The sequence below is a fragment of the Mus pahari genome, chromosome 8, assembly GCF_900095145.1.
Source record: "Mus pahari chromosome 8, PAHARI_EIJ_v1.1, whole genome shotgun sequence".
Taxonomy (NCBI): domain Eukaryota; kingdom Metazoa; phylum Chordata; class Mammalia; order Rodentia; family Muridae; genus Mus; species Mus pahari.
This window is the reverse complement of record NC_034597.1, coordinates 74371607-74399567: the sequence shown is the minus strand read 5'-3', so window position 1 is coordinate 74399567 and position 27961 is coordinate 74371607. Positions and strand designations below refer to the sequence as shown.

Below are 27961 nucleotides of genomic sequence, written 5' to 3'. Positions count from 1 at the left end.
TGATGGGAATAGAATTCCCTATACATTTAGGAGCCCTAGGGCTTGCCTCTTAATTGATGCTAGATGATCCCTACAATACATGGTACCCTCTACTAGGAAAGAGAAGTCTACAATGCATTACACACAGAGAACAGCAAATTTGAAATTATTTGTATGCTAACTTTTCAAAGTCACAAGAAACATTTGATTTGATATTTAAAGTCCATAGGAAATTTCTCATCAATCACCAACAAAGTATACCCACAAACTACTTTACCAGAAGAAATTTGAGCCATGGGATAAGTACTGTTTTATGAAGTGCCAGAGTGGTACCTTGACAAGACAAATGTCACAGCATACATCATTGACACTTGAGAAAATTTAGAAGTATTTAAGTTGCTTTTGCACATATTTTAACTTACCATTTTAATGAAATATTTTCCTTGGAAAAATGAAGCATTCCTTCTTAAATTTATTATGTAAATCAGGAACGAATCTTGAGAGGTAGTCTAAATTATGCATCAATAGAGTAATATAGACTTTGTCTGGAAGCCTGGTAAGTGGGTCATGAACTACTAGAGAAGAACCTGGAACTCGGGTTAAATTTTCTTTTTAATGCCTTAAAGGTTCAGTATGAGGTATTTTCTTGAGGCTATCAGGTCTGAATGGCATCATATGGCTTTGTTAATGTTTTGTATCCTTTGGAGCAAAGCATTTTACCTTAAATGATTCACAACCGATACACTCTTTTTGAAACATGCCAACATGGTTTCACATTTCAGTATTGACTGGACTTCCATTTCAGCTATTTACATAACCAGCACTGAATGAACTCAGCATGGATTTAGGGTCAGAGGAAGAGATAGATAGACTAATGCAGATTTAAAAAAAAAATGTGAATCGACCCTGAATTTGAAACCACCAACATGAAGCAAGTGTTTGTGCTTCACTGCTGCACTTGCCCAGAGTTTTTTCCTTGACTCTTTTCTGTCACATCCAGGGAAGCAAATTTCACGTATTGATTATGATACATTACAAGTTCTTTGGCTTGTGATTACACTGTAATTTTGACGCCAGCAGTTCACAGACAGTGAGGAAAATCGAATGGCATTTTTTTGTATAAACAGCAGAAGCTATGAGCATAAAGTTAACTGTAACTGCAAAAGTTCAAGTAAGAATTGTAAGAATTAATGAGTAGATCCTTCCTGAAAGAACTTACATCAACAGACAAGTAGGTAGATATAAAAAAAAAAAAAAAAACAAGGTTCTATTCAACAATTAGCTAGAAAGAAAGTATTAGGCAAAATGAAACAATTGAAAGTAAGAAAGGAGAGAATAGTAAAAGGAAAGAAAGAAGAAGGGAAAGAAGAGGAAGAAAAGGAGTGAGGCATCAGTATATGAACAGAAAGAGAAAGAGGGTGGTTATGAATGTGAACCCTTAAAGCATGGTTGCATCTACTGAGAAGATAGCAGCCACGTGTACCCCATCTATGGGATATTTTAAATCTCCTCAAATAAGCTAAGTGTGTGATACAAAATATAAAGCAAATATTCAGTCAAGCATTACAGCTATCAAAGAATTTAATCAAGTTGTACACCGTGTCTTCAGAAGAATGGACTAGCAGAATGTAGAATAGTAAAATTGCAAGCAGCAGATCGTATGGGCATAGGTTTGAGGTTTGCCTTAGACAAGTGGAGAGGCCCTGGGCATTAGAGCTCACAGCAGAGTTGTTCTCATCCAATTTATCTTCTAATTTGAGATTATCTAGAAATAATTCTCTTTTATTGTCATCCTTGCTTCAAGACCACGCGGTCATCGTTTCAAAGAATGTGATCCTTCCTGGAAAGACAGCAGAGCCCTAAAGGTATACATGTGAGAGAAACTGTGGAATTAAAAAAAAAAATCTAAACATCCATAAGTAGAGGTTACAGAGTCTGAACTCTTAAGTATCTAATCCAATGAAACACCTCATGTAAACCAACGAGCTTCAATCATTTCCTTGTTATTAAAATTCATTTTCAGCTGAATGTGGTACATGCCTGTAGCATTATGACTTGAAAGAGTGGGGATGATAATTGTGAATTTCAGAACAGTCTGGATTGGGATAGTGCACTCTATTTTCCCAAAATTATATATATATTAAAACCACACTCAAGAAGCTAAGGTTGCAGGTCAGCCAGTTCAGCCTGGGAAACATAGTGAAATTTTGTCTCAAAAAAAAAAAAAAGGAGAAAAGAAAGAAAGATAGAAATGTAAAGGAAACTCAATACACAACATTTTAATTATCATCTTCATTGTATTGTGATGAGTGTGAAACCAGTGATTAGGTCAACGAATTAACTGTATTTAACTTCAAAGTTTTATAATTAAACACTTCGATAGTTGCACTTTTAGCAGACTTAGTGAAAGGCTATGTATTATTTACCCATCATCAGACATGCCTAGCCATTCTGATGCTCAGTGAGGAGTTGTCCTCAGCTACTGTGAACATTCAAATAAAAGCCAAGATGTTAAAGCCTGAAGATTTTGCAGAGGAAAGCGAATCTTTGTCAAATACAAGTAGTTCTGCAAAATCCAAGTGATTCCCTAGAACATCAGATGTTTGTGTGTGTGTGTGTGTGTGTGTGTGTATGTGTGTGTGTCTGTGTGTGTGTGTGTGTGTGTGCTTATATATGTCCACTATAAAGAAAAACTGTTGAGTAACTAACCACAATTATCTTAATTCAGAGTGAATTTATTTAATTTTTCTTTTCTGTCTTGCTCCCAGGTAGAAACTTTCCACAAATTATAAGTATAAACCCATTCCCTTTTCTTCAAAGTACTATACAGCGCACTTAAGGGAAAATACTTGACAACAAACCTGTCACCACTTAGGGAAGTTGGAGAGGACATCGGAGAATTCCCTCTCCTTAGTTTCAGATTTACATGCTACATCCAAAGTTCATATGTTTTTATACCTGAGAAAACGAAGTTTCCAGAAAGAGCAGAGAGTTTCCAGCATCAGATATACATATGCATTCAGTATCCCACTCTGATCTACTTAGAGATATATACAACAAAGAAATATTATCTGTGACACAGATGTTTGCAAATCTGTGTATAAACCAGGGTGTCAGTGAGGAAGTTCTGCAGTGCAGTGGCAGTGGGGAGGGGTATTTAAAACTCTTCTGTGCTTTGTGACTACCAACAAGATGTTTTTATTTCTGTTTTGTAAACAGCTTTAAATAGGCATAGAGCTTTTCTATTAAAGCAGTGCTTGGTAGTGCATCTTATAACATTGTAAAATTAGAGTTGTTTCTGAGCAGATTGCTGTATAAATAGAAGCGCACTTTTTTATTCTCATTTTATTCCATTTTATTTCTAATTTATATTTTTCACCAATATAAGCTTTCATAACACCTATTAGCTGTCTGGAAAAGTGAGATAGGCACTGACCTCTATTTCCAGCTAGCATGGTACCTTTTTAAATTAGTTCTACAGTATCTAAGCTCTGTATATGTCTCAGATTCTCATCTACTTGTAAATCTTAACAAAACAAAACAAGCTATAGATCAGGACACGTAGCTTCCTACACCAGCCTTCTGTTGCTCTTTTTTCTTTTAAATCTTCGGTGCATACATATAAATGTACATATAAGAATGTACATGCTTCTCTAGGAGCAAAGCAAATTCCAAATTCTTCAAGTATATGCTTATATATCAGGGGAAAAGAATCACTGCAAACTTCAGAATCCTGTCAGAATATAGTTCAACAAACCTAATAAAGCAGGTTTCTTTCACTAAGTTGGCATGACTTGCAACATCCTGTGAAATGACACTTCTCTAACATAAACAGTGTTTTTCCCCCTTTTTTGCCTATGTTATTATTCACTAACTTCCCTTTACCACTCTGTAAATCCCAAGAGCTTGTGGTGATGATGTGAGTCACTACAGAAAACTGGGATCGTAATAATCTATATCCATAGAAATTAATTCCAGTTATAAGTTTTGAGTCCCTACTTACTTGAATATTTGATAAAAAAATAAACCTGGTTTCACTCTTTCTCCCTATGACTGGAATACAGATATCATTTTTGGTATTATTCTGAAGAATGTAAAGCCAAATTATTTTGCCACAAAAACTATTCTTTTTTTTTTTCAGAATAAAAAAAATAGCTTGATAGATAGTATGAATACTCTGATAACAGAGTTGTTATTAGAGGTAGGGTTTTGCTTAAGGGGGATTCACAAAACTGGTGTGCTTTGTTTTAGCCATGATTTATTAACTGTGGTCTGTGTATTATGCAAGAGAAGTGGAGAATGGGAATGGAAAACTGTGATGGGGAAGAACAAGCACTTATTACCTAGGCAATCTCCCATTAGTGCTTAGTATCCTTGTGTTTCTCACTTGGGCACAGGAATGCTGTTCACTAATCAATTACCACAACTGATAGGTGGAAGTGAGGTGTCATCTTGTCTTTAAGTTTTAATGCGTGAAGTAAAATATCTTGTTATGATATACTCCTTACAGAGGGTTCACACATCCTTGATTTAATGAGAAAAACAAATCCTTCATATTAAGGACAATGAATTTAATTATTTTATAGTGATTATTCATAAATGATAAGGCTTTGGAAATATAATTCACAGAACCAAAATACAACAAAAGAAGCACTTGGACTTCATTTGAATTCACAACCAATCCCATTTCAAGACTTTATTTTAGGTGTGGGATGCTATTCTATGTGCTTTAGATAGGCAGAGAGCACATTTTGAAGAGGGGGGTTATTATAATACTGTCAAATAGTCAAACCGTGGCAGCATTGAAGTACCAATCCTCAAGTGTGCACCTGCATTGCACAATGCCCCTAAATGTATTGCCACGGCTGCATTCAGGCACCAGAAACCACTGGCCTATATCGTTCAAATGAATCCAATTGCAGCTGGGTATTTGGAGCTGCTTGGAGCAGTAGTACTTACTATTCAATGCACCTGCTCACCTTCAGGGATGGTTTTAAGTGTCTGTGACCTCCTGGACATAATAAAAATGCCTATCAGAGTGGAATGTTTGAATATATATTGATAACATACAGATAGTGCTCAGAGATGAAGAAAAGCCTGAGACAAATCGAAATAAAATTTGTGTTACAGAACAAGTGCAAAACAATAGAAGGAAATTTGATGTGGAATTACCTGGTATATAAAACAATGAGATACTAACCCACATTGTGGAAACTTACAGCACAAATATAAGTGTGTCCCACAGCACACTTCTCCAAGATTATCATTTAAAATGTAGTTGCCCTCCTCCCAAGTCTTGTTATATAGGCACAGCTATCACCTGGGGCAGTAGCAGATGCTTGGAAGTGAAGGCACAGCTGAATGGAGCTATCTAATTCCTAACAGGCACCCTTAGGAAAACTGCCTCTCAGACTTAGTATTGTACAGTGATATAGGTTTGCATTTGCTTTGCGAAAAGGACTATTGCAGAACCTTCACATGCAAAACAATGTAATTACAGTGTTCCAATAGAGAGGTTCTATGCTTGTGTATTGTGTGTGCTTCTTCAATTTCTTTGAGGACAACATGTCTAATGATTCATTGTTTATCAATGTATTAAGCAACTAGTTTGTGTCTAGTATTACAACAGGTAGTGGTTTATGGTAAATTAGCGACTTTCAAATTCACAGGTTTGTGAAATTCTTGCCCATCCCCAAGGAGCTTAAAAAGAATATAGTATTTGAGAGAGTATAAAGTAGATTTGAATTCTACATAAAGAAAACAATTCACGAATAATGACATTTTGAACTGTGCCATAGTAATGTAAAGACAGAGAAATCTACAGAATGATGTATGTGATAATAGCATGAAGGAATCTATACAAAAGGTGCTATTTGATCTTCATTTCAAAAGATAGATGGCACTGTAATGGAATTTAGGGAGAATGGGTTCAGGTAAAGAGTAGAAACAAACACAACAACCAGATAGAAGTGTACAGTTCACAGATCTATGAGAGATTGGCTTTGTCGGTTTAAGAATATATGCTGCATCACCAAACAGCAACAAAAAACAAATAAAATAATTGTGTGGGTAAAATTAGCTAGCACCTAAAAATTGCATAGGAAAGTTCTGAATGAAATTAAAAACAAAAACAAACAAACAAATAAATAAACAAACACCTCAGTAGAGCAGGCAATATTGCACAAAGGTAATTGAGCAATTGACCACATTTCTTGTACAATTCCTCTATTATCTGAGCCCTGAATGAGGAAGAAATTCAACAGCATTTATGTCATACAATACGTAGATGTACTGAAGAGACGATAGTATCCAAATCAGTATGGTTTTCAGAAGGCTTGCATCTCCATCCTTTCTATTGCTAACAGTAACATACTTTCCTATTTCCAAAACTATTCTCAGACATGGTCATCTGGTCCCAAATCTCGACTACTCAAATTCCAGTTTACCTACTCCTATTTTAAAGACAGTCGTCAAGTCTTTAGGTTCAAATGGTTTTTTTTTTTTTTTTTTTTTTAATTTTCAGCATAGATCCAATAGAGAGTGTGATTGTGCATCAGATAAATGCTTCTCTTTTCCCTAATTTTCCAAAATCTTAAACCATCCTTTATATATGTGACCACATATGTGAAGGAGTAAGACATTGTTGTAAACAACCAAAAGTCAACAAGAGAAAGAAAAAACTTAAATAAAATAGAATAAGAATCTCAGGATTTTATCCAACATGCAGATGATTTAAGTCAACAGGAATAATTAAAGAAAGACCCTATTCTTTCCAGAATAGGCATTTTTGTTTCAGATGGTGATAATACCATGATTTTCCCAATAATTTTCATGTTCCCTCCCTAATCTTCCCCAAGTACTTATTATGGTTATTCTGTTTACCTTCAGAAATGGTTATAGTCTTTGAAGAAGAAGATACCACACAAATGAGAACAAGACCATGTAATAGGAAGGAATGTTAAATTTTAGATATTCCAAAGTCAGTTTTTACACTGAAACAGAACCTACAAGTTTTAAATAGGAACTCTATTTCTATTTCTATGATATATACAATGCTTAGAGCAACATGAGATCCACTTGTTAAACACCATATTATATATATATATATATATATATATATATATATATATATATATATATAAAATCCTGGCTTGTAAAGATATCATCTTAAATGATAAAATAAGGAAATCTTGTCTGGCAATATTATTTCACTCAACTTTATAGGGCTTAATTCTTTCTCTTTAAAAAAATTATAATCATGGACAATGCTAATGAAATCAAAACCATATTTAAATAATCAGCTTGTTATCGTTTTATTGTCAAATTAGTGAGTATCCAGGAATGAGTATCTGACCCACACTTCAGCATGTATAGGTTTCTTTTTTCTCTCATAGGAATTTCTGATTGCCTTTCTATTCTTCTATCTCTTGTGGCAGTGCTGTGTAAATTGGGCCAGCTTCTTTTTTGTTTGAACTTAGCTGCCTTTGTATTTCACACTTTATCTGAATGCTTCCATCTACATATAAATTAATGTCTTCATAATTGTGGGGTCTTCAAAGGGTTAAGAAGCTTTCAGAAGAACCTAATTTATATGCAGTGTAAAACTTATGTTCTGGTATGCAATAGTTCACAAAAGCTGTTTAGTTTACAAGGACAAATTTAAATTCTAGCAACTTAAATAATTGTGTGAACTCCAGACCAGAGACTATGTAAATTTGCTACTATTCTTTATCTTTCCAGAGGATGCTTTCCTTATGCCTTTATTGCCTCTGTAAGCTAACCCTATCTCTGATAATGGCACTATTTTAGATGACACGGATGAATACACTTAAGATTCAAGTCATCTTCCTAGCAAAGTGGTAATCCTGTAAGGAAGGTCAATAAAAACATGCCTATTAAGCCAAACTCTGTAAGAAGCAAGCAAGATAGTCTTATTAGTGTCTCTCTCATGCCTGCTATCTGATTTCTTTAGGGAAGTACATCTATTTACCAATTTAAATCCTGTTGTTCAGCTCATTTCTAGCACTTCTTTGTCTTCAATTGCTAGAAACAAGTAAACAGAATCAATGTCATTTTTAGCACTCGAAGAAAAAGAGTTAAGGCAGAGATAGCTAATCTTCTGCTTATTATTTAGGAATCAATCAACACCTTTCAATGAAATATGGCTGTCATAGAGGATGAAGTTTTAAGGAAGGTTTTAATTGCTTAGTTTATATTTTTTTAATGATGTCCTAAAAGAGACAGAGACAGATAATGTTTCAGAGGCTAATTTAGGTATAATTCCAAATGAGCAGAAAAATGCTCTGCTCATTTTCAGTATTTCATATATGCATAAGTGTAATATATATATATATATATATATATATATATATATATATAGCAGGAAATAATATTTTTGGAGAATCAGTTCCTATAATGATAATTCTTCTCTACCAAAGGTAAAAGCAGAATGAAGTGTGCACCATGAGTGTGTTTCTATGTGCGTATTCACTAAAGCAACATATGTAAATCATAAAAAAATCATTTTTTTTTGTTAAATATGCATTGTCTTAAGGGAAAACTTTACATGACAGCATCAAACCAGACAGTATGTAGGTTTGATATATAGGTTGCCTCAGAGTGACATATGAGAAGTGTGAATGGCAACAACTTCAACTTCATTTTATTTAAACAAGTTATATATATATATATATATATATATATATATATATATATATATATATATATATATATATATATATATATGTATATATATATGATGGGCCAGACAACACCACCATTATCACTGCTAGTGGAATCACAGACTAAAACTGAAAGAACTAAGAGAAAGGAGGGATACATAAAACTTCCCTGTGCTGTTGGCGTACTTTCCTGAAATCATCTGTTGTTAGTACCTGTAAATATGCTCCTGGTTTATTGGAAGGAGATGTTTTTATCATGCAATGTTGGGTCGTCCCAAGAATGAAAATTTAAGCAAAATCAATAGATTCAATTTCCATGTTCTTGAGTAAATGTACTGAAATGTTTTTTTGTAATGGATTTTACTGGCAAGGACAAGACATTTTTTCTAGTAACAGCTTTAATATTCTGTAATCATTAAAACATACTGAGGAGAGATGAAGAGTTCAAAAAACAAAGGTCAGGAAACTCAGAAAGCAAGGCGATGCGACCTGGTGGGCTAAGCTGCTGTGTAACCAACCAAGGGCCAAAATCTCTGCTCAAGACAATCACAAACATATCGCAGCCCACATATCAGAAGTTTTCTGCAATGGGATCTTAAACACTTCCTTATCTTAGAGAGCAATTCCTCTGACTTAATTGGTAATCAACCACAACCAGAACAAAGAAGAGAAGATTAAAAGGAAACATATTTCCCCTGAGCAATAGTACCAGGAAAACAAATTCAAAATGATACGAGAACATACTTAAGTTTCAGACTTGTAATTCAAATCTAATTTAAAAAAAAAATCTTATTGACCTCACAGGCAGAATTCATTAGGATGTTCTTTGTTAATTGAAGCACATTGGGATTGAAGTTTTACTGTACTAAATCTGTATGCTCAATCCTAAAACTGATCTGTCTTGCTGTCCAAACTGATATCAAGTAGCTGTTGTTTGTTTGTTTGTTTAAATTTCCTTGGTCCTGGTACTCACTGAAAGACCAGTTGAACTACTTACTCACTTAGGGTTAAAAGTGCTCCATAATCAGTCTTATGTAAAGCCAGAGGCACAAGAAAAGAAATTCCTACATGTTAAAATTATTAATTTCTCTCTCTCTCTCTCTCTCTCTCTCTCTCTCTCTCTATATATATATATATATATATATATATATATATATATATATATATATTCTGTGTGTGTCATTGTCTATCTCAGTTCCCGTCTCTGTCTCTGTTTCTGTCTCTCTTCTTCCCTCCTTCACTCTCTCCCTGCCTCTATTCTCTAGCAGACACAAATACTACTTCATATATTACATGGTTGACTAGGAAGTAGCAAATATACCACCTTCATCCTCAAGCAAATCTCCTTGCATTGTCCTAAGGACTGCAGCAATCTCTTAACTAAGGCCTAACATTAGTTTAGAAATAATAATACAAAAATCGAATTACAGAAAAATACTGAATACAAAGATGGAACCACACTAAGTTTCTGCTCAAAAGAGACTAAAATTGTAAATATGAATAGCAATCTACTCTCATTTAAAACCTATTCATACCTTACATTATAAAGTGCAGGTGTGTATATTTCTTAGCCTATAATTGTCCCAAATGAAATCCCTAGGACCACCCAAAATTGAATACAATTTTAAATATTATATTTGCTAGTTTTCTATTAAAATGCTTAGTGTTGATTTATTGTATTTATAAAACTATGTATGAGCACAAAAGACACAAATATAGGTATTTGTAATATTACTAAAAACTGAAAAATATTAGGCTAACAGTACTTGGTAGGTGGAAACTTTCTGCCCATTTTCTTTGGTTTACTGGGTAAGCATATTTTATAATTAAAAATAAATATATGTTCATATACATTCTAAAATAAGTTATATATTATTTTGCCTTTAATTTTTTTACATGCGTAATGTATATCCTTATTAGCTATATAACAGAAAAGTGTTAGATGTCTTGTTTGGTATACATGGATGGGTCTGTTATGTTCTATATAAATCTAAACTACTGATTTCTCAATTTCTTGTATAAAATGTGGTCATTTCAGATAAAACTTATATATAATCTGCACACCTTAATTATCTCCTGATTAATTCAAATATCTAAGACTCTGTATATGCTATGTAAATAGTGACACCAAAAACCAGACACTACTGCACATGCCAGCAAGATTTTGCTGAAGGGATGACCATGATATAGCAGTCTCTAGTGAAGATATGCCAGTACCTGGCAAACACAGAAGTGGATGCTCACAGTCAGAAATTGGATGGAACACAGGGCCCCCAATGGAAGAGCTAGATAAAATATCCAAAGAGCTGAAGGGGTCTGCAACCCAATAGGTGGAAAAACAATATGAACTAACCAGTACCCCCAAAGCTCATGTCTCTAGCTGCATATGTAGCAGAAGATGGCCTATTCGGCCATCATTGGGAACAGAGGCCCCTTGGTCTTGCAAACTTTATATGCCCCAGTACAGGGGAATGCCAGGGCCAAGAAGTGGGAGTGGGTGGGTAGGGGAGCAGGGAGGGAGGAGGGTATAGGGAACTTTTGGGATAGTTTTTGAAATGTAAATAAAGAAAATATCTAATAAAAAAAGTATAAATAAATAAATAAATAAAAATAATAAGGAAAAAATGTGCATATTCAACTCAGTTCCATTTTTAAGAAATTATTTTACCTGACATTGGTTGATTATTTCTCTAAAACCTTTTAATACAGATGGCCAGCTGTATCTACTACACATGTGTTTTATTTATATGATAATAGATATTTTTAGCAAAGTGCTTATATTTTAATTATTTTATAATGTTAAATCAATTATTATAACATATATGATATATTTGTAATGGTAGTTACAAACATATAGATGTTAGGAAAAGATTATATTCAGTAAACCTCCACAATTGTACTCTAAACTGAACTTTTGTTACCTAACGTCTGTTTGTGGATAATATTTGCAGGCTTCACTATGTTGATTAACTTGACAATTACAGCAACAAATACAAGTATTGAAAATGATACAATAACTTTAAATTTGCTACATAATTACCACTAAATAAATACTACTAAGATTAAGGCAAACATATACTTATGTATGCACTCTCTGTAAACATGATAAAATTCCTATTCTGGCTGGAAATGAATGGAAGGGTCGTGCCTAAAGGCAAAAGTCCAGAGCTATCCAGTTTATATAAAGATAAATTTGGCTCTGCCTAACCACAGTTTTGGGGTTCTTGATGCTCAGGCACAGCTCACAGAGAACTTAGAAATTTATAGTAATCAGTGGCCATGCAAAGTGCAGGTGTATCTCTGGACATGTCAATCATATAATATGCACTTGAGCAGAAAGTAAATATCAGAAATGTGCATAAGAAAATAGGGAACAAACTATGGAAATTTGCATTCTGAAAGCTAAAAATATATTTTGGCATTTATATTACCCTTAAAATTAACTTGTAATACATTGAAAAATAAAACTCTCCTTCTCAGCTGCCTAAAATTAATCCCAATTAGTTAAGAGAAAAATTGAAATTTTATACAGATTCTGCATGCTTACATGGGTATGCACACAAACCTGAAGTTTTAAACGTTAACTTAAAATCTCCAAATGAGAGACAAGAATAATTTTTCTCACTCTGATGTTATCCATTTAAGGCTATTTTCCCCATTACATTTTATCTCCAATATCCATTCATTTCCACACAGGAAGTAAGGCAACTTTTAGTCCATTTCTGGCATAAGTTAAGCAACACAAATAAATATAACAGTGATTTGTAGATTGCCAGAATATGCTTTTATATTTTTTCAACATAGCAACAACCTGATATAATCATTTTCTCCAATGATGATGCTTTCTGTATGCAGAGATTACACTCCTCAGAGGGCAATCAAATCTCTGAAACACATTCAAATGATTCAGTAACTGAGAGTATACAAATCCAGACTATACATGTAATGAATAGCTTAGGCTTCTCCTCATTTCCACTCAGCTGGACCAGCTATATCAAACCTCACTGTGCTCAGATTATCTACATCACATCCAGAGCATGCATTGAGATTAGACTATATTGACAAATTGCATCCACTTCAGAGGATAGTGATGCTGTGTTCTGGCAGATATTAAAATTCATATGAATTAGATGCTGCCCTGACTCTAGGAATTCATATTGGAGTGAAGTGTAAAGTTTTTATTTTTTAAAGTAGTTCACTAGAAGCCTCTGATAAGCTCCCATAAAGAAACCTTATCTAAGATGACATGCAACTGGTTGTCCAAAAAAAAACAGAAGAAAAACAGTGAAGTACTTTGCTCAACAACAACAAGTCACACACACAAAAAAGTCTCTTTTCTGTATAGACCATTCTGGTGAATCAAATTGTCCCTTGGCAAAACTTATCCTGTCTAGAATATGAAACTAGTATAACAGGTAGACTTTACATAATTGCCAAATGGCCTATTAAAACTCATTTAAATATAATAAACAATCCCGACTTCAGGCATTTATTTTCTCGCCTCAACACCACACACGCAGCTCCTCCTAAAGAATTAGCAGCAAATCACTACTATTTTCCCTTTAAAGAAATGAGGTCCACATTTCTGCATGGCAAATGCACAGTCATATGAATGCCATCTTACAAGTAAAAGTCGGATCACAGAGAAGAAAGCTAGCAGATGAAGAAATTGCTCACCTGGAGGAAGCGGATCAACAGACTGAAGTCTAGTAGTGATGGTGTGTAGGGTGAGGATAGCAAAGGAAAGCAAAGTCGGGAATGCTTGAAAAATAAAATATTTTTAGTTAACAAATAGAAAGACCAAGGGAGACAAAAAGGGCCAACTGAATCATGAATCCTTCCTTATCAATTTGGTTTTTTTTAATTATATTCCAGAGAATAATCAATTCCCTAAAAGCTATAGGCATTGACAATTCCTCAGTTACATAAGATGTAGGCTTCCCATGAAAAATTACTTTAAGTGAGATTTTCATTTCAGTGAGATAGAAAAAATATGTTACTGCCAGTAACTCCAGTCAATGGAAACTTTCATCAGAATGATGATATTTCCATTTATTCAAATAAACAGAAAATGTAAAACAGCGAATAACTGAAATTTCAGTTCAAAACTATTCTACAGTAGACCCAGAGATAAAGGCTTATTCAAAATGTTCACTGCATTTTAAACATTAGTTACACATTACAGGTTATCTGAAGTTCAAACAATATATTATATATAATTTATCTCTTAAGGGGCCGATCAATATTAAGAATGTATTTACTTTAGTAATGGTTATAAATCAATATATCAATTTGTATTCTCAAATATATTTTCATGTATAGCTCCAACTATACGTTTTATATTGCAATGAGTATTGCAATGAGTATCTCAGCAAAGATATATGTTCTAACACTATATAATATTACATAAATAACATGTCTAAATTTTAAATGTAACTTTTAGTTAAGTGTGAAAACAGTTAACAATGCAAATTTTGAAATACAACGTATTTTTCCTTTTGATATTTTTGGTTGTAACTTCATGAGCCTCTGACTTAGGTATATCATGATATCATGGGCATGTATAATTGATCTACTTCCTAGAATAAAGAAAAAAAGGAAAGAACATTTTGTTTTGCATTTGTATTACTGAAATGTGCAATAAATATCTGGAATCAACTGCTGCCTAAATGTCCTGCCAGAAATAAAAATGAAAAGGCAAATGCCTGCTGGTGAGCATAGGTAACTTCATTTTTAAAGCAATCTCATTTTCTTAGCTCTGTGACTAACTCCACATCTGTTGTGGCCCTCCCTTGGAATGAAAATATGCAGACTCTATGGTAAAGCAGGCTGAGTAATTACTAAGAGTGCAAACATTTTCTCACTGTTGTCCTATATGTATTTCCTTCTCTCCTACAACCACCACCAGTTTCCTATTGAATGTGTGTGTGTGCTTTCCCCTCTAATCTTAAAGCACAACTCCAATAACAGATGGAACTCCTTAAAAGGTCTGTCTCAATTACATGTGTAAATGTAATATTCATGACAATACACAGACTCTACAGAATACAGTAGATCTCAAAGTGTTCTTATTACAGCGGTCACTTGAAAATTCTAAAAGGACATTAAAATTCATTCCTACAGAAGACATAGATGGAAATGTGTATAGCCCATGATATTGATTAATTTTAATTGTTATTAGACATAGTATTATTTCTGTATATTATTCAGGTTCCTTGTATTTTCATCCTACCTACCAACAAATGAACCTGTTTCTAACTGATGAACCACCACTCAATAGCTAATGCATTTTAGACACAGCCAAACTACTATATAGTTTTACCATAACATATATAGAGCTATACACAGTATAGACAGGCTTTAGTTAGCAAAATTCAGTGAGTTTATTGCTGTAGGCTGAATTGAAACCAAGTCCTCCGAATTTATTTCCATCCAGTATTGGAACAGAGGAACTTATTTAGAAATAAGGTCTTTTAGGATGATATTCCCTAGGATAAAGTCACACTGGTTTACATTTTGCTCTAATGCAAATATTATTGTAAGAAGACAAAGCAGACATAAAGACAGACAGGGAGATCTCAAAGGAGCCGGGGTGACAGACATTAGAAGTGGATCTGAGATTGCTGATAACTGCTTGAATCTAGGAAGAAACAAAGAAGTGTGTCTGAAACAGCATGGCATAGCTACCTCCTTAATTCTATAGGTATAGTTTCTGTCTATGTGAGATCTTACAAACTGTTGCTTTAAGGCACATAATATCAGCATGTTGCTACAGCAGCTCTTGCCAACTAATACTGTCTATTGAGAAAGAAATGTCAAGTCATGAAAGAAATAAAAAGAAAAATATCTATATAAAGGAAAATGGAACAATTAGTCACAAATAAAAAAACATGCACTACAAAGTTAAAACATGTCAAGTTAAAATTAAGGTTTTTTTTTTTTTTTCCTATGCAATGATTCCTAAATCCTTTGGCCAAAGAGTTATAACTGTATGCTACTGAAAATCATTGACAATGACTACAAGACCTGCCAGACCATAATGGAAATTAATCTTTAAAAAAAAATCACAGAAAGCACCTTGAATTAGACATAGTCTCAAAGTTATGATAACTCAATTTTGGATAGTTTGAACTTATGATGACAAAAAATAACATGAATCAAGTAAAAAATTAATTTTTTACATTTTCAACTTCTTTGGGAAAATGATACTGGTTCTCATGTTCTCTTGAGAACTAACAGATTCCATCAGCTATTCTATTATAGGGTAAATCCATGGTAACAAGCAAGAGAATGCTGCTTAGCATGGATGAACAGTAGGTCAGGTGAATTAAATTAATGTTCGCCTAGGTAAGCTATTTTCAACTTTAGAATGGATTCAGCAGGTGCAACCCCACAGAAAGTCCCAGAGGTTCTATATGATACTTTGTCAAAAAGTTTCCAAATTACTAGCTGCCTTTGCTGTTTCCTAAGATTGCTGAAGATTTTCTTTTCATGTGCTATTGTGTTTGAAATTCTGGACAGTACAGTACATTGCTAGTTCCATAAGAAGGGGCAACTTTACTTAAGCTGCTTCTTTGTCCATTGTTATTAAAGAAACATTGTAAGTAAAGGTATCTGCACACCTGTGTATGTGTATTTTTATTAACAATTATAATAACAGAGACCCCCCCCAAAAAAAAAGCCTGTAAGGATTTATACAGTATATTTTGGGCATATTCTTTCTAGTCCCCAACTCATCCAGGTTCTGCCCCTCAACCCACTCAACTTCATAATCTTCTCTCTTAAAAAAGATAAAGGGAAACAGAATGGAGGAAAGTCACAAAGAATGTAGATTCTATTGGCTAACTATTCCTGAGGATGGCACTTGGCCTGGAATGTTTATCCATTCGTTGTCGCTGTATGTAAAAAGCTTGTTTTCCCTCTCCACGCATGTATAAATCACAAATAGCTTCTTGGCTAGGAATGGTTCTTTGTGTCCACTTCTCGTTCTCCATGCTACGGTTTTGTCTGGCTTGAGCTTGAGCAAGTCTTGGGTATTCTCTCAGAGTCTCAGTGAGTCAGCTGCCTTGTTTAGTCTGGAAAATGCTGTTTCCTTGAAATGATACAATAACCCTGGATCTTTCATAAGCTAATTTATAATCTATACCATTTCTTTTCAAGTTTATATTCAAATATATCACCATAGATTTTTCTCAAGTATACTGCACTTGGATAGATTCTGTGGAAAGAAAGATGATGAAATGTTTTTTTAAATAAAACAACGTTACAAAAGCTGGACAGGGATTTGTAAAGATGGTGTTGCTGAGTGTGGGGGGCTGGAAAAGGAAAAAGTATTGGTACTATAAGCAGAATATACTGCACACATGTATGAGTTTGTTAAGGAATACATATAATTTTTAAAAACTGAGTTAACTCTTTCCAGTCTATTGTGAACTGGAATCTATACTAAGTTACATAATTCTCCTCAAAGTGATTGAACCCAGTGGTGTTTTAAATATATATATATATATATATATATATATATATATATATATATATATATATTCATTAATTATTTTAAGTGCTATGGATGTGCTTGTGTAAGTACATGTGCATCATGAGCAAACAGGAGCACACAGAGTCCAAATGAGTATAACAGGAATTCTCACTTGGTAGTTACGCACAATTCTGAGGCACCATTTAGGTGCTGGGAACCGAACCCTGGCTCTCTGGAATGGCTGTAAGCTCTCTTAACTTCTGATCAATCTATAGCAGCCCCAAGATAGTATTTAATACATGGATACAATAAAATTTGTCTTTCAGATTAATGATACTGTTTACAGTAAAATGTTTCTACAACATATTAAGCTCCCTTATGTGATAACTCAAAGCCCACTTTATTTTAGAATAGTAAGATAACTCTGCAAATTCACTTCAAACAATGTTTTCTGAGGCCTCTGTCCCGATCTTTTTTTACAGGTGCCTGTGAATAGGGGGTTGAGTCATTGGGGCCAGATTTTACAAAAGAAAATCACTATTAAAGTTATTCCTTGTTTTTAGCTATTAACAATTTCGATGGCCTAGAAATATAATGTCAAGTTAGTTTTTTTTTTTTTTTTAATTGCATTGCTAAGTTTTTGGTTTTCTACAGAATTGCTCTTGCCAAAAGGCTGCTTTAGTGACCAGATTTTATAATCTGAAATCCTTTCTAGAAAGCATGTCTATGCTAGCCCCAGACTCCAGGAAAGCAAGAGGCTCCCAGGACCCAATAGCAATGACTTTAGCAGAAATACCCAGCAAAGGGGAGATACAACTTGTAGAGACCACCTTCAGTAGAATAGCATGGCCACCTGTTGAGGGATGGGACCACCCACCCATCTCAAAATTGTTAACCTAGAAATGTTCCTGTCCAAAGAAAGTCAGGGACAAAAAAATAAATGGTACAGAGACTGAAGGAAAGGCTATCCAGAGACTGCTCCACTTAGGAATTCATTCCATCTGCAGACACCAAACCTCCACACTATTGCTGATGCCAAGAATTGCTTGATGACAGGAGCCTGAGATGGCTGTCATCTGAGAGGTTCTACCAGCACCTGACTAATACAGGTGCAGATACTCACTGCCAACCATCAGACTAAGTCCAGGGACCATTAAGGAAGAGCCAGGGGAGGGGCCAAGGGAGCAGAAGTGGTTTGTAACCCCATAGGAAGAACAATATCATCTAACTGGACCACCCAGAGCTCCCAGGGACAAAACTACCAGCCAGAGAGTACACATGGAGGAAGTCGTGGCTCTAGATACATATATAGAGGATGGCCTTATCTGGTGTCAATAGGAGGGGAGGCTCTTGGTCCTGTGGAGGCTTGATGCATTAGTGGGGAAATGCTAGAACAGTGAGGAGGGTGTGGTTGAGTGGGTAGAGGAGTACCCACATAAAGGCAAAGGGAAGGGGGTAAGAGGGGATCGAATGGGGAGTTTGTGGAGGGGTAACTAGGAAGGGGTATATCATTTGAAATATGAATGAATAAAATGATTAATAATAATAATAATAATGAAAGCATGTCTAGGAAGACTTATGAAGCCATACATTCGTTATTGTCCTTGACAATGTCTACAATGTAGGATGAAATCACTGAAACATTTTCACTTTTATGTCAAAACAAAATGTCATGTTGATAAGTTCAGATTGGGTTGTGATTAAATTTCAGAGACTACAAACCTATGCTACTAAATTTTCATTCAGTCAGTCTTGAGGTCAGAGATCAGGCATCTGTGGGTATAAATATATCTACCAAGGTCAGAAACTAATCTTATCTGAAGTTTTCTATGTGAGTTTCTCTAACTGTAGAACAATAACAAGAACTAAAAGTGAAAGATAAACATGTCTGCATTCGAAATAAGACAGAAAGCAAACTGCTCAGTTACAAAGTCAAACATAGAGATTTCATAGGCATTCCACAACTACAGAAATTGTTTTCTGAATATTGTTCCCTATTTCTCTTTTGTAATTTGAATATATTTTACTACATAATAAAAGTGATTTTACTATGTGAAATTGAATTTTAAATAGCCCTTTATATTAGTTTACAAAGCATGCTAAGTTCAGACTGTGGTTAGAGTACTAAATACAGTATTCTAACTAACTCAAGATAATTAAGTGAGCCCTAGGAACAGAGAGATAAAATACAATAGATCAGGTACAGCACTACTGTATCCTCACTTCCCAGATACACACAGGATTCTTTGATAGTGTGTGAAACACCTTTCTTCAACTCTAATATCCATTTCTCTCCTCCACATAACAGTCTTCATTTATACCCTAGGTTCATTTTCCTCCATTAAGACTGTATTTACAACTCAAGGACCATATAAAGCTTAACAAGAAGGAAGACCATAGTGTGGATGCTTCAAACCCACTTAGAAGTGGAAACAAAATAATCATGAGAGGAAGAGGGAGGAGGATACTGGGAGGGAGAGGAAAAATGGCACGGCAGGTTCAGGTATGGGAAGAGACAGGAGAGAAGCCCACAGGGCCAGGATAATAAATATAAATAAGTAGCAGTGGGGGAATGAAGAACTTGGGGGAACCTCTAGAAAGTCTCAGGTGCCAGGGATGTGAGAGGTTCTCAAGACCCAGTGGGGATGGCATTTTTCCAAAATACCCAACAGCAGGGAGATAGAACCTGAAGAGACTAGCTCCAGTAAATAGACATGGTCCCCAGTGGAGGGATAGGGCTACCCACCTACCTAAAAATTTTTCATGCCTTCCCGTGCAATCCATTTCATCAGCAAAAACTCCCACGACAATATTACTGATGCCAAGATGTGCTTGTAGACAAAAGACTGGTATGACTGTCCTCTCATAGGCTCTGCCAGGACCTGACTAAAACAGATGCAGATACTCACAGCAAATCATTGGACCCAGGCCCTGGACCCTAACAGAAGAGTTAGGGGAAGGGCTTAAGGAGCTGAAGAGAATTGCAACCCCACAGGAAAAACAACAGTATCAATTAATTAGACCCCCTCAGAGCTGCCAGGGACTAAATCACCAGTCAAAGAGTATCCATGGGCCAGTCCATGACTCCAGCTATATATGTAGCAGAAGACGGCCTCATCTGGTATCAGTGGGAAGAGAGACAGAGAGATGCTTAGTCCTGTGGAGGCTTGATGCCCCTAGAGAAGGGGGAGGCTAGAGGAGTGAGGGGGGAGTGGGTAGGTGGGTGGGTAGGAGAGTACCCTCTTTGAGGTAAAGGGGATGAGCATGGGGGAGTACTTCGTGGAGGGGAGAACGGGAAGGGGGAATAACATTTGAAATGTAAACAAATAAAATGATTAATGACTTTATTTTCAGTCAAGCAGCACATAGCTGGAACTAAACACACACTGATTAAAGCACATCATTATTTTAAAAGTTGGTAGCCCTGTCACTGAGAGAATCCACCTTCCTTGAACTTTCAAATTAACTCTTTGGCCAACAAATAGATGTCCTTTAAAAGGGTGACCATCTCAAAAGTGGGTTGACTCTTCTGTTTTTGAAACTGTGAAAAACTAAATTGGAGATAGAAAAATGGAGACAAGGCAGAACACACATCTTTATGCATATTTTCTCACACACACTTCTGTAGGGAAAGTGCCAAAAGGCCAGCATTATGAGGGAGGCTGTTGTGCCCTTAGACGTGCCATTTCCAACAGATTTGCCTTCCTCCCACATTGCAAACCGCTTGCCAGTAAAAGTGGTTTGGGATATGGAAAGGGCACATAGAATAGATGAGCATTCTTTATGGATTCTTGTGCTTCATTATTATTTAATGCAGATGCCGTGCTTACATCTGGTGTACATGAGTCTATACATTTGGTTTGTATGAGTTATTTAAATTCAGTGCATGTGAGTCATTTATATTTGGTCCACATGGATCATTTATATACCAGGTCCATGAGTGTCATGTATATTTGATGCATCTGAGTCAATCACATTTGGACCTTATAAGTCTTTCTATTTCATGTACAAAGATGCTTGTACTCTCACACGCAGATGCAATGGGCTATGCAAAACAGATTCTTGGGGAATTAATCATGGTCTGTTTCAGCTCAAATCTTCAGTCCTGGGTCTTAGCTTTTTACAATTCTAAATACATAAAATTGAGCAGTAGCACTAGAGAAAAGCAGGTGGAATTTAACTAGGTTTAAATTTTTACTACATGTGTCCTTGATGGAATCCTGAAAACTCTATATTGTTTCATTTTTGTATCTGTAAAATGGATAAATTCATTCTCATTTGCTTGTTTTGAAGACAAAGGGAGCTCGTCTGTGCAAGGCCCTCATGTTGGAGATTAGTGAAATCTATTAAGTTACCATGCTATTTCAAGGTTGGCTTTATCAATGCAAATACAATAGAAACTCTAGTTGAATGCAGTCATTTGTGATATCATTTTCTAATATGATTGATAGTATTCTGTCCACTTAATGTAAGCACAAAATGCACAATACCCATAGTATTTGGGTGGTGGTTAATTTAGAACTAAGAGAATGGGAATATTTATGTAACTCTCATGACCTCTAAGTTATATTTGTAAAGAGTGGACTTGGAAATGGAATGTCATTGATCATATGTCATCATGATTTCCTATTTTCTTTTCTATAAACATTGATGTATATGTATGAGTGATTAAATATATGTCAGTGCACCATGTACTTGCCTGGTGTATTTGGAATCCAAGAGAGGAGAACAGTTTCCCCAAGAACTGAGATTAAAGGTGGATGTTGAAACACCACATAGGTGCTAGGATATGAACTGAAAGAGCAGCAAATTCTCTTTAGTCATCTCTCCAGGCCTCATAATTTCCTGAGAGCAGACTATTTACTGATATACATTGTTTGTATTTAATATTTCATAAAATTATTAAAAGAATGATGCAATTTCTCCTAATTGTAGATATTTGACTGGAAAGCTAATGAGAGAATTACAAGAAAGGGAAGAGTATTTGACAAGGATCTTCAAAACTTTAGAAGTTGAAGTTTAGTCTGTGTGTCACTTTTTACTATGAGATGTTTGTTACACTCTTCCTCTATAATACATGGATCAGAAAATAAGGGGAACTAAAAAAGAATATAAGATAATGACAGTGAAATTTGATGAAGTGACAAATTTGATGCTAGCTCCTATTTTTCTAACCACTTTTTTAGTAGAATACCTAGGATTTAAAAAAGTATTTTACTAGACCTCAGCTTTGAAAGAGACTTATGAAGGAGGTATATTTTAGCTTAAGTGAATATCCATCATCTGCACGTTATTTATTAAAACTCGATGAAATGGTAAAACAAAAAGGACATATATTGTCTTTTAATTGAGTTTTGTGCACCAGCTCCGATCCTCAGAATTGTTTGCACTGAGCTTTTTTAGTTTATCTACTTCACCTTTCCATGAACACAGTGAATTTCCCACACAGAGAATGATATTCATTACTATACATTTATTTTATATTTTTCTACGTTCATTTAGTTTATGTTAACAACTAAAAATGGAGCAGACATATTCATTTCTATGGTGTAGCTTTTATAGTCTCTCAAAACAAATTTACCCATCTAAGTCTCTTCACCTTGAAGATATTATTTATTTTAATCTCAAATGGAATATATGTCTGTTTATGTTTTAAGAAGGAGAGGTAGCTTTTGATGTAATATAATAGAATTTCTATTTTTCAGGTTAGAATATTTAGTTCAGCTCAGCTAATGAGAAAACCAAACTTGTTCTCGGGACTCTTCTCTCTCCTGATCACCGTCAACTCTGTATGCCCCACTTTACTCAGTTTAATCTGCCTAGAACACATTGAGTCCATGAGGTTTTATTCAAACCAGTAAAATTTCAGAAGTTAGTTATTTGAAAAGTCATGCCTGGACAACAGGTACAGAGGTTTTTAACATGAATGTAATACATGATAGCTCTGTCATAAGGCTAACAAAGCTAAATCTTATTAGCAACCTTACCTTAACACGATAATGTCATTTAAAAGAATCAAGAGTTTCATTTGAGACATAATCTCAATATTTCTTTCATTGATAATAAAATGAAATTTTATCTTCTAAAATGAAAACAATTAAAAGTGCCTTGGCAAGCATTGCTGTCTAGGTGCATAGAAAAAAAGGAGAAACAAAATCTTGGTTGGCTTTTTGGGTAACAAAGATAACCAATTTAAACAAGACCCATGAAATGGTAAAAAGAGACATATAAATATTAAGCTAGCCACATATTTTACGATCAATTAAAAATTATAAAACATTGCAATAAAGCTGACTCAAAAAGCTAATCAATAGATAAGCAAGTGAAGTGAAGCACATATTAAAGCTGAGAAAAAGGATCAGGTCCAGAATAAAAACATTAAATATGCAAAGACCCTGAAATTAAACACTTGAAATGAAAAGGGAAATATGATGTGCAAATGCAGAAAGAATTCCTATGGCACATACCAATTAACCAAAAAAGACAGATCAATAATCGAAATTATAGAAAGAGCTGAGAGAATATGCTCTTAAAGGCAGGAAATTATTAGATTCCTCCATCTTCCCTACCCCTAATTTAAAAAGAGACAGCAGAGGTATGGATTGTTTTATGGGCACAAACTTTAAGAACACAAATCAATGGAACATAACAGAAGTTTACATAAACATCCAAATGTCTCTTTGACACATCAATGCCTTAAAGGGAATGCACACACATAACAGTAACACAGACTGAAGTCATTCAGATTTACCACAGCTAGTAATTATCTAGGACACTGAGAGATCCTGGCAACAGCTAATCTAATAATTCTGCCATTATCTCTAATACTTCAGATCTGTGCCTGGAGCTAAACAGTTGTCAGGACGGAGCTCTATGTAACTAAATCTGAGTTGGGGGGAAGGGGAGAGATGTCAAGGCTAGTATAATTACCTATTTTTTTCTTTTACCTTTAAATGTATAATAGTAGTTCAGTGGTAGTTTATTCTGATGTTCTATGCGATGTTAAAGGTATATTTTCTTTTCTCCTGATGTGGATTTGTGACTGTGCACTTGTGAGTTTTCAACTCCAAAAACCTGCTTTATTGGTGTGCATCATTCACTCCCTGAGTTTCATAACTCTATAGCTAGAGTGAAATCACCTCAGAGTGGGATAAAGTAAATGTGTATATTCTGAGTGGCTTTCATTGCTAAATGATTTCTTCATAATAGCTAAGTTCTCTTTACTACCTGGGTAAAATTATGAAATTGAAAAACATTGAAATTATGAATAATATAATGTGTCCTTTTGTGTTGCTCAGAACACAAACAAACAGCTGTCAATAGTCCATACATTACCAGTTTCCCAAGGAAATGAAAAATAATCAGCATGATTTTGTAATCTTCTGATGGCTGGGGTTTGATGTCTGATTTTGCTTTAAGCTGAAAACATCGTAAAGGACTCCTTTGTATCTCTTTCCCCATAGGTCAAGAGGACAGTTTGACTTCCAGAATATTTTCTAGGAATGTTATTTAAAGTTAAGCACAAGAGGAATAAATCTTTAGTTAATAACAAAAAACTTTACATACTTACAATTACTTCAAAATAGCCTCTTCATGTGCATGTATGTGTGTGTGTGCGTGTGTGCTTGTGCGTCCATGCATGAGTGTGTGTATGCACCAATATTTCTTAGGACAATGTGAAGTGTGACAAATTTAGAAAAAAATAATGTTTAATAAAATAGCTATGTAAAATATAACATTTAAATTTCTTACTATTTTACTTAAATTTCATACTACACTACTGTGTAATATGGTGTCCTACAGAGGTTACTAAAGAATAGCTACGATGCTGAAATATGTCTTAATATATCTGAAAAAACAATGACAACAGGAATTAGAATTCTGACAATAGATGCCATTTAAATTTATGTAACATACTGCCACCAGAATAGGAGCTCTGTGAAATCGTTTTTTACCTCATTCCAACTTTCTTTGTAGCCCTTAACATAGTCATTTTTCCCTCAGAGATGCAAGATGTTAAAGGATTATAATGCATTTCAATATTTGCATCCCTGCTTTTTTTTCAAGAATAACTGCCTTTCACATAAACGTGATTATATATTTACTTGCGTATTCTATGTAAACAATTTAAATTGAGGCATTGTGCAAAAGGAAGCATTACCTGGTACCAAGGGTGTTACAGTTAACTTTTATTAGAAACTTCACAATACAAGCTAATTTAGTAAACAGTGTGGCCAGAAAATTATTCATGCTGTATATGTAATCTTCTTAATATTGAGTATATTTTGCTTTTTTGGTAAAATCAATACAGTCTTATATGTGAGTCTTGAAATCAGATGTAAAACATATTACCATGACTCTTAAAGTAACATGTTAAACCATTCTCGTATGCCAGCAAGAAAAAAATCGATTTTAAGTTTCTATTATGAGGTGATTATGTGAATATTTTCTAATTCAAGCTCTCTTACATTGCTAATTGTACAAAAATCATTCACTTTCTCAGGAAATAAGAGATATTCCTTAAAATCATGAGCTACAAAGAGTTGAAACATAACTGAACACATAAACTCTCCCCTTCTTTTTCAGTGCAATTCTGTGAGCAGAAAGGTACTAATAAGTGCCAGCAGAACAAATAAAATAAAATAAAATAAAATAAAATAAAATAAAATAAATAAAATAAAATAAAATAAAATAAAATAAAATAAAATAACAACTGTGAATGGCCGGGCAGTAGTGGCACATGCCTTTAATCCCAGCACTTGGGAGGCAGAGCCAGGCGGATTTCTGAATTTGAGGCCAGCCTGATCTACAGAATGAATACCAGGACAGAAAGGGCTATACAGAGAAGCCCTGTCTCCAAAAAACAAAACAAAACAAAACAAAACAGAACAGAACAAAACAAACAAACAAACAAACAAAATAAAAAGTGCCAGCACATATGACGATGTTTCCTGCATTATCAAAAGGATATATGATCACACTTGAAGCAGTAGTTTCTTAATAACCACCTCAAGTTTCCTTCAAAATTCAAAATAATTTAAAAATTACTTAAAACAAGCCAAGTAGGAATTTATCAGTTTGCTGGGTACCAGTCAGTTGGCTGTAGGAAGGATGTAAATGCTGCTGCCATTCGTGACTGACTTCCCACTTCTAAAAGACAAATACTTCAGCAGCTGCACTGTTATTTAAAGAGAGGAAAAAGTGCTTTATATTCATTGTGACTTTTTCAATGTATAATACTCTTATAATTTCTACTGTCAGTATCCAAGATGTGTAAAATCATGTGTCTTGCTTAAAAGAGAGAATCACTAACATATTTTATCTGGTGTTAATGATAAAAATATGTTTAATTCACTGTTAAAACTGTAAAATATATGAATGTTTCCAGAATACACTTTTAGATAGGGTTCAAAACATTAACTAAAAGGAATTTCAATCAGGATAGTAATTTCCTTTAAATTGTTGTTTGCAAGCATTATAAATCAGCATTTCTATCAGAAAGAACTACCATTTTTTTAAAAAATCATTTTTTCTGTGCTTCTTAAACAATTATCTCCCTTTAAGTGGTATATCTAAAATATAATTTATATATAATTTTAAGGTTTTTTGAATACATAAAGACAGAATACTTTATTTCTATTTGTTGTCTATTGTGTGTTGTCTAACACCAATGTAAGAGCTATGGAGTAAACCCAAATTATTAGCCTTTATTTCTTCTTACCAGCAGAAATACTTATGTCAGCATCAACTTAATAGAATCATAGGGTTTACTATTGCTTTCCTATATATCAACATATTTGAACTTCATCTTGAAAGAGAGAGCAATTGATATTAGGTCTGGATTTCAAAAAAGATACCAAGTCTAAATAGGTAAAGACACTTCCTATGAATCAGCATACTGTAGGCTTAGAGAATTTGGGTTTTCTGCACCATTATCTACTCTTCTAACAAAATGGAAATCTCAGCAGAGGCTGTGTTTCTGGAATGCCCAATGCACCCGATATCTTGATGAGCTGGGTAAGGGCATTTGTATTATAGCAGGTTTTGCCTGTGATGAAATATCCAGTATGGAATAGACCTGCTACGAAGCAGACACTTGGGAAACATGAGACTATTTTACACCCTAGAGTTCATTGGTTTACATTAATCACAACTGTCTGATTAAAAATGGGTTTGTTTGTTTGTTTGTTTGTTTTAGGAAGACATTGACTAATCACTACACACAAAATTAAAATTTTGGAAACTTCTAAGATAAAATTAAAGTATTATTAAATTTTTCTAATGAAGAGAAGTTATCTTTAGAAAAATTCCTTCTTTCTTCCCTCTCTGCTTTCCTTTCCATTTCTCCCCCAGTCTTTTCCTAGTGTCTTTTCTCTATGTTCTGTTTTCGTTCTTACAATTATATTTGATATTAGTTTTACCTTGTTAAGACTTCTATGGAATTCTAATTTTTGGAACCACCTCAAAACCAAGGAATTCAACTCAAAATGTTCCATAAGAGGTGACAATTTAAAAGACTATGTATGGTGGGTTTTTTTTGTCCTTTTTCCTTATTAATGTAGTGTTTATCAATCTACTTGATATCACTGGTTGATAGCATATTTTCTAGAACAGAGAAGAGAAAACCCATACTTTCCTTCTGCATGCTTTACAGCTTAAATTATTTATAAGAAGAAATACTATTTATTGCTTTTCTTTTGGGAAGGGTTGTAGAACACTTCCAATAATTCTAGTATATTGAGATTTTTCACTTAACTATAGCAAAGGAATGTCTAACTTAGAAGCCATAGTTCAGCAGTGAGGAGGTTAATGAAATACAAAACAT

General features: G+C 34.4%; 1 protein-coding gene across 3 annotated transcripts in view; it reads right to left on the bottom strand.

Moving 5' to 3' along the window:
- Nucleotides 1-27961, bottom strand: part of Pcdh17 (protocadherin 17) — a 93168-nt gene that overhangs the window by 5305 nt on the left and 59902 nt on the right. For 2 of the 3 annotated variants that reach the window (XM_029541513.1, XM_029541514.1), the window contains exon 4: nucleotides 13338-13421. The exons of the other annotated variant lie outside the window; for it this stretch is intronic. In XM_029541513.1, coding sequence (XP_029397373.1) covers nucleotides 13338-13421 — 84 coding nt within the window. The remainder of the gene's footprint in view (nucleotides 1-13337; nucleotides 13422-27961) is intronic. 3 annotated transcript variants of the gene reach the window in all.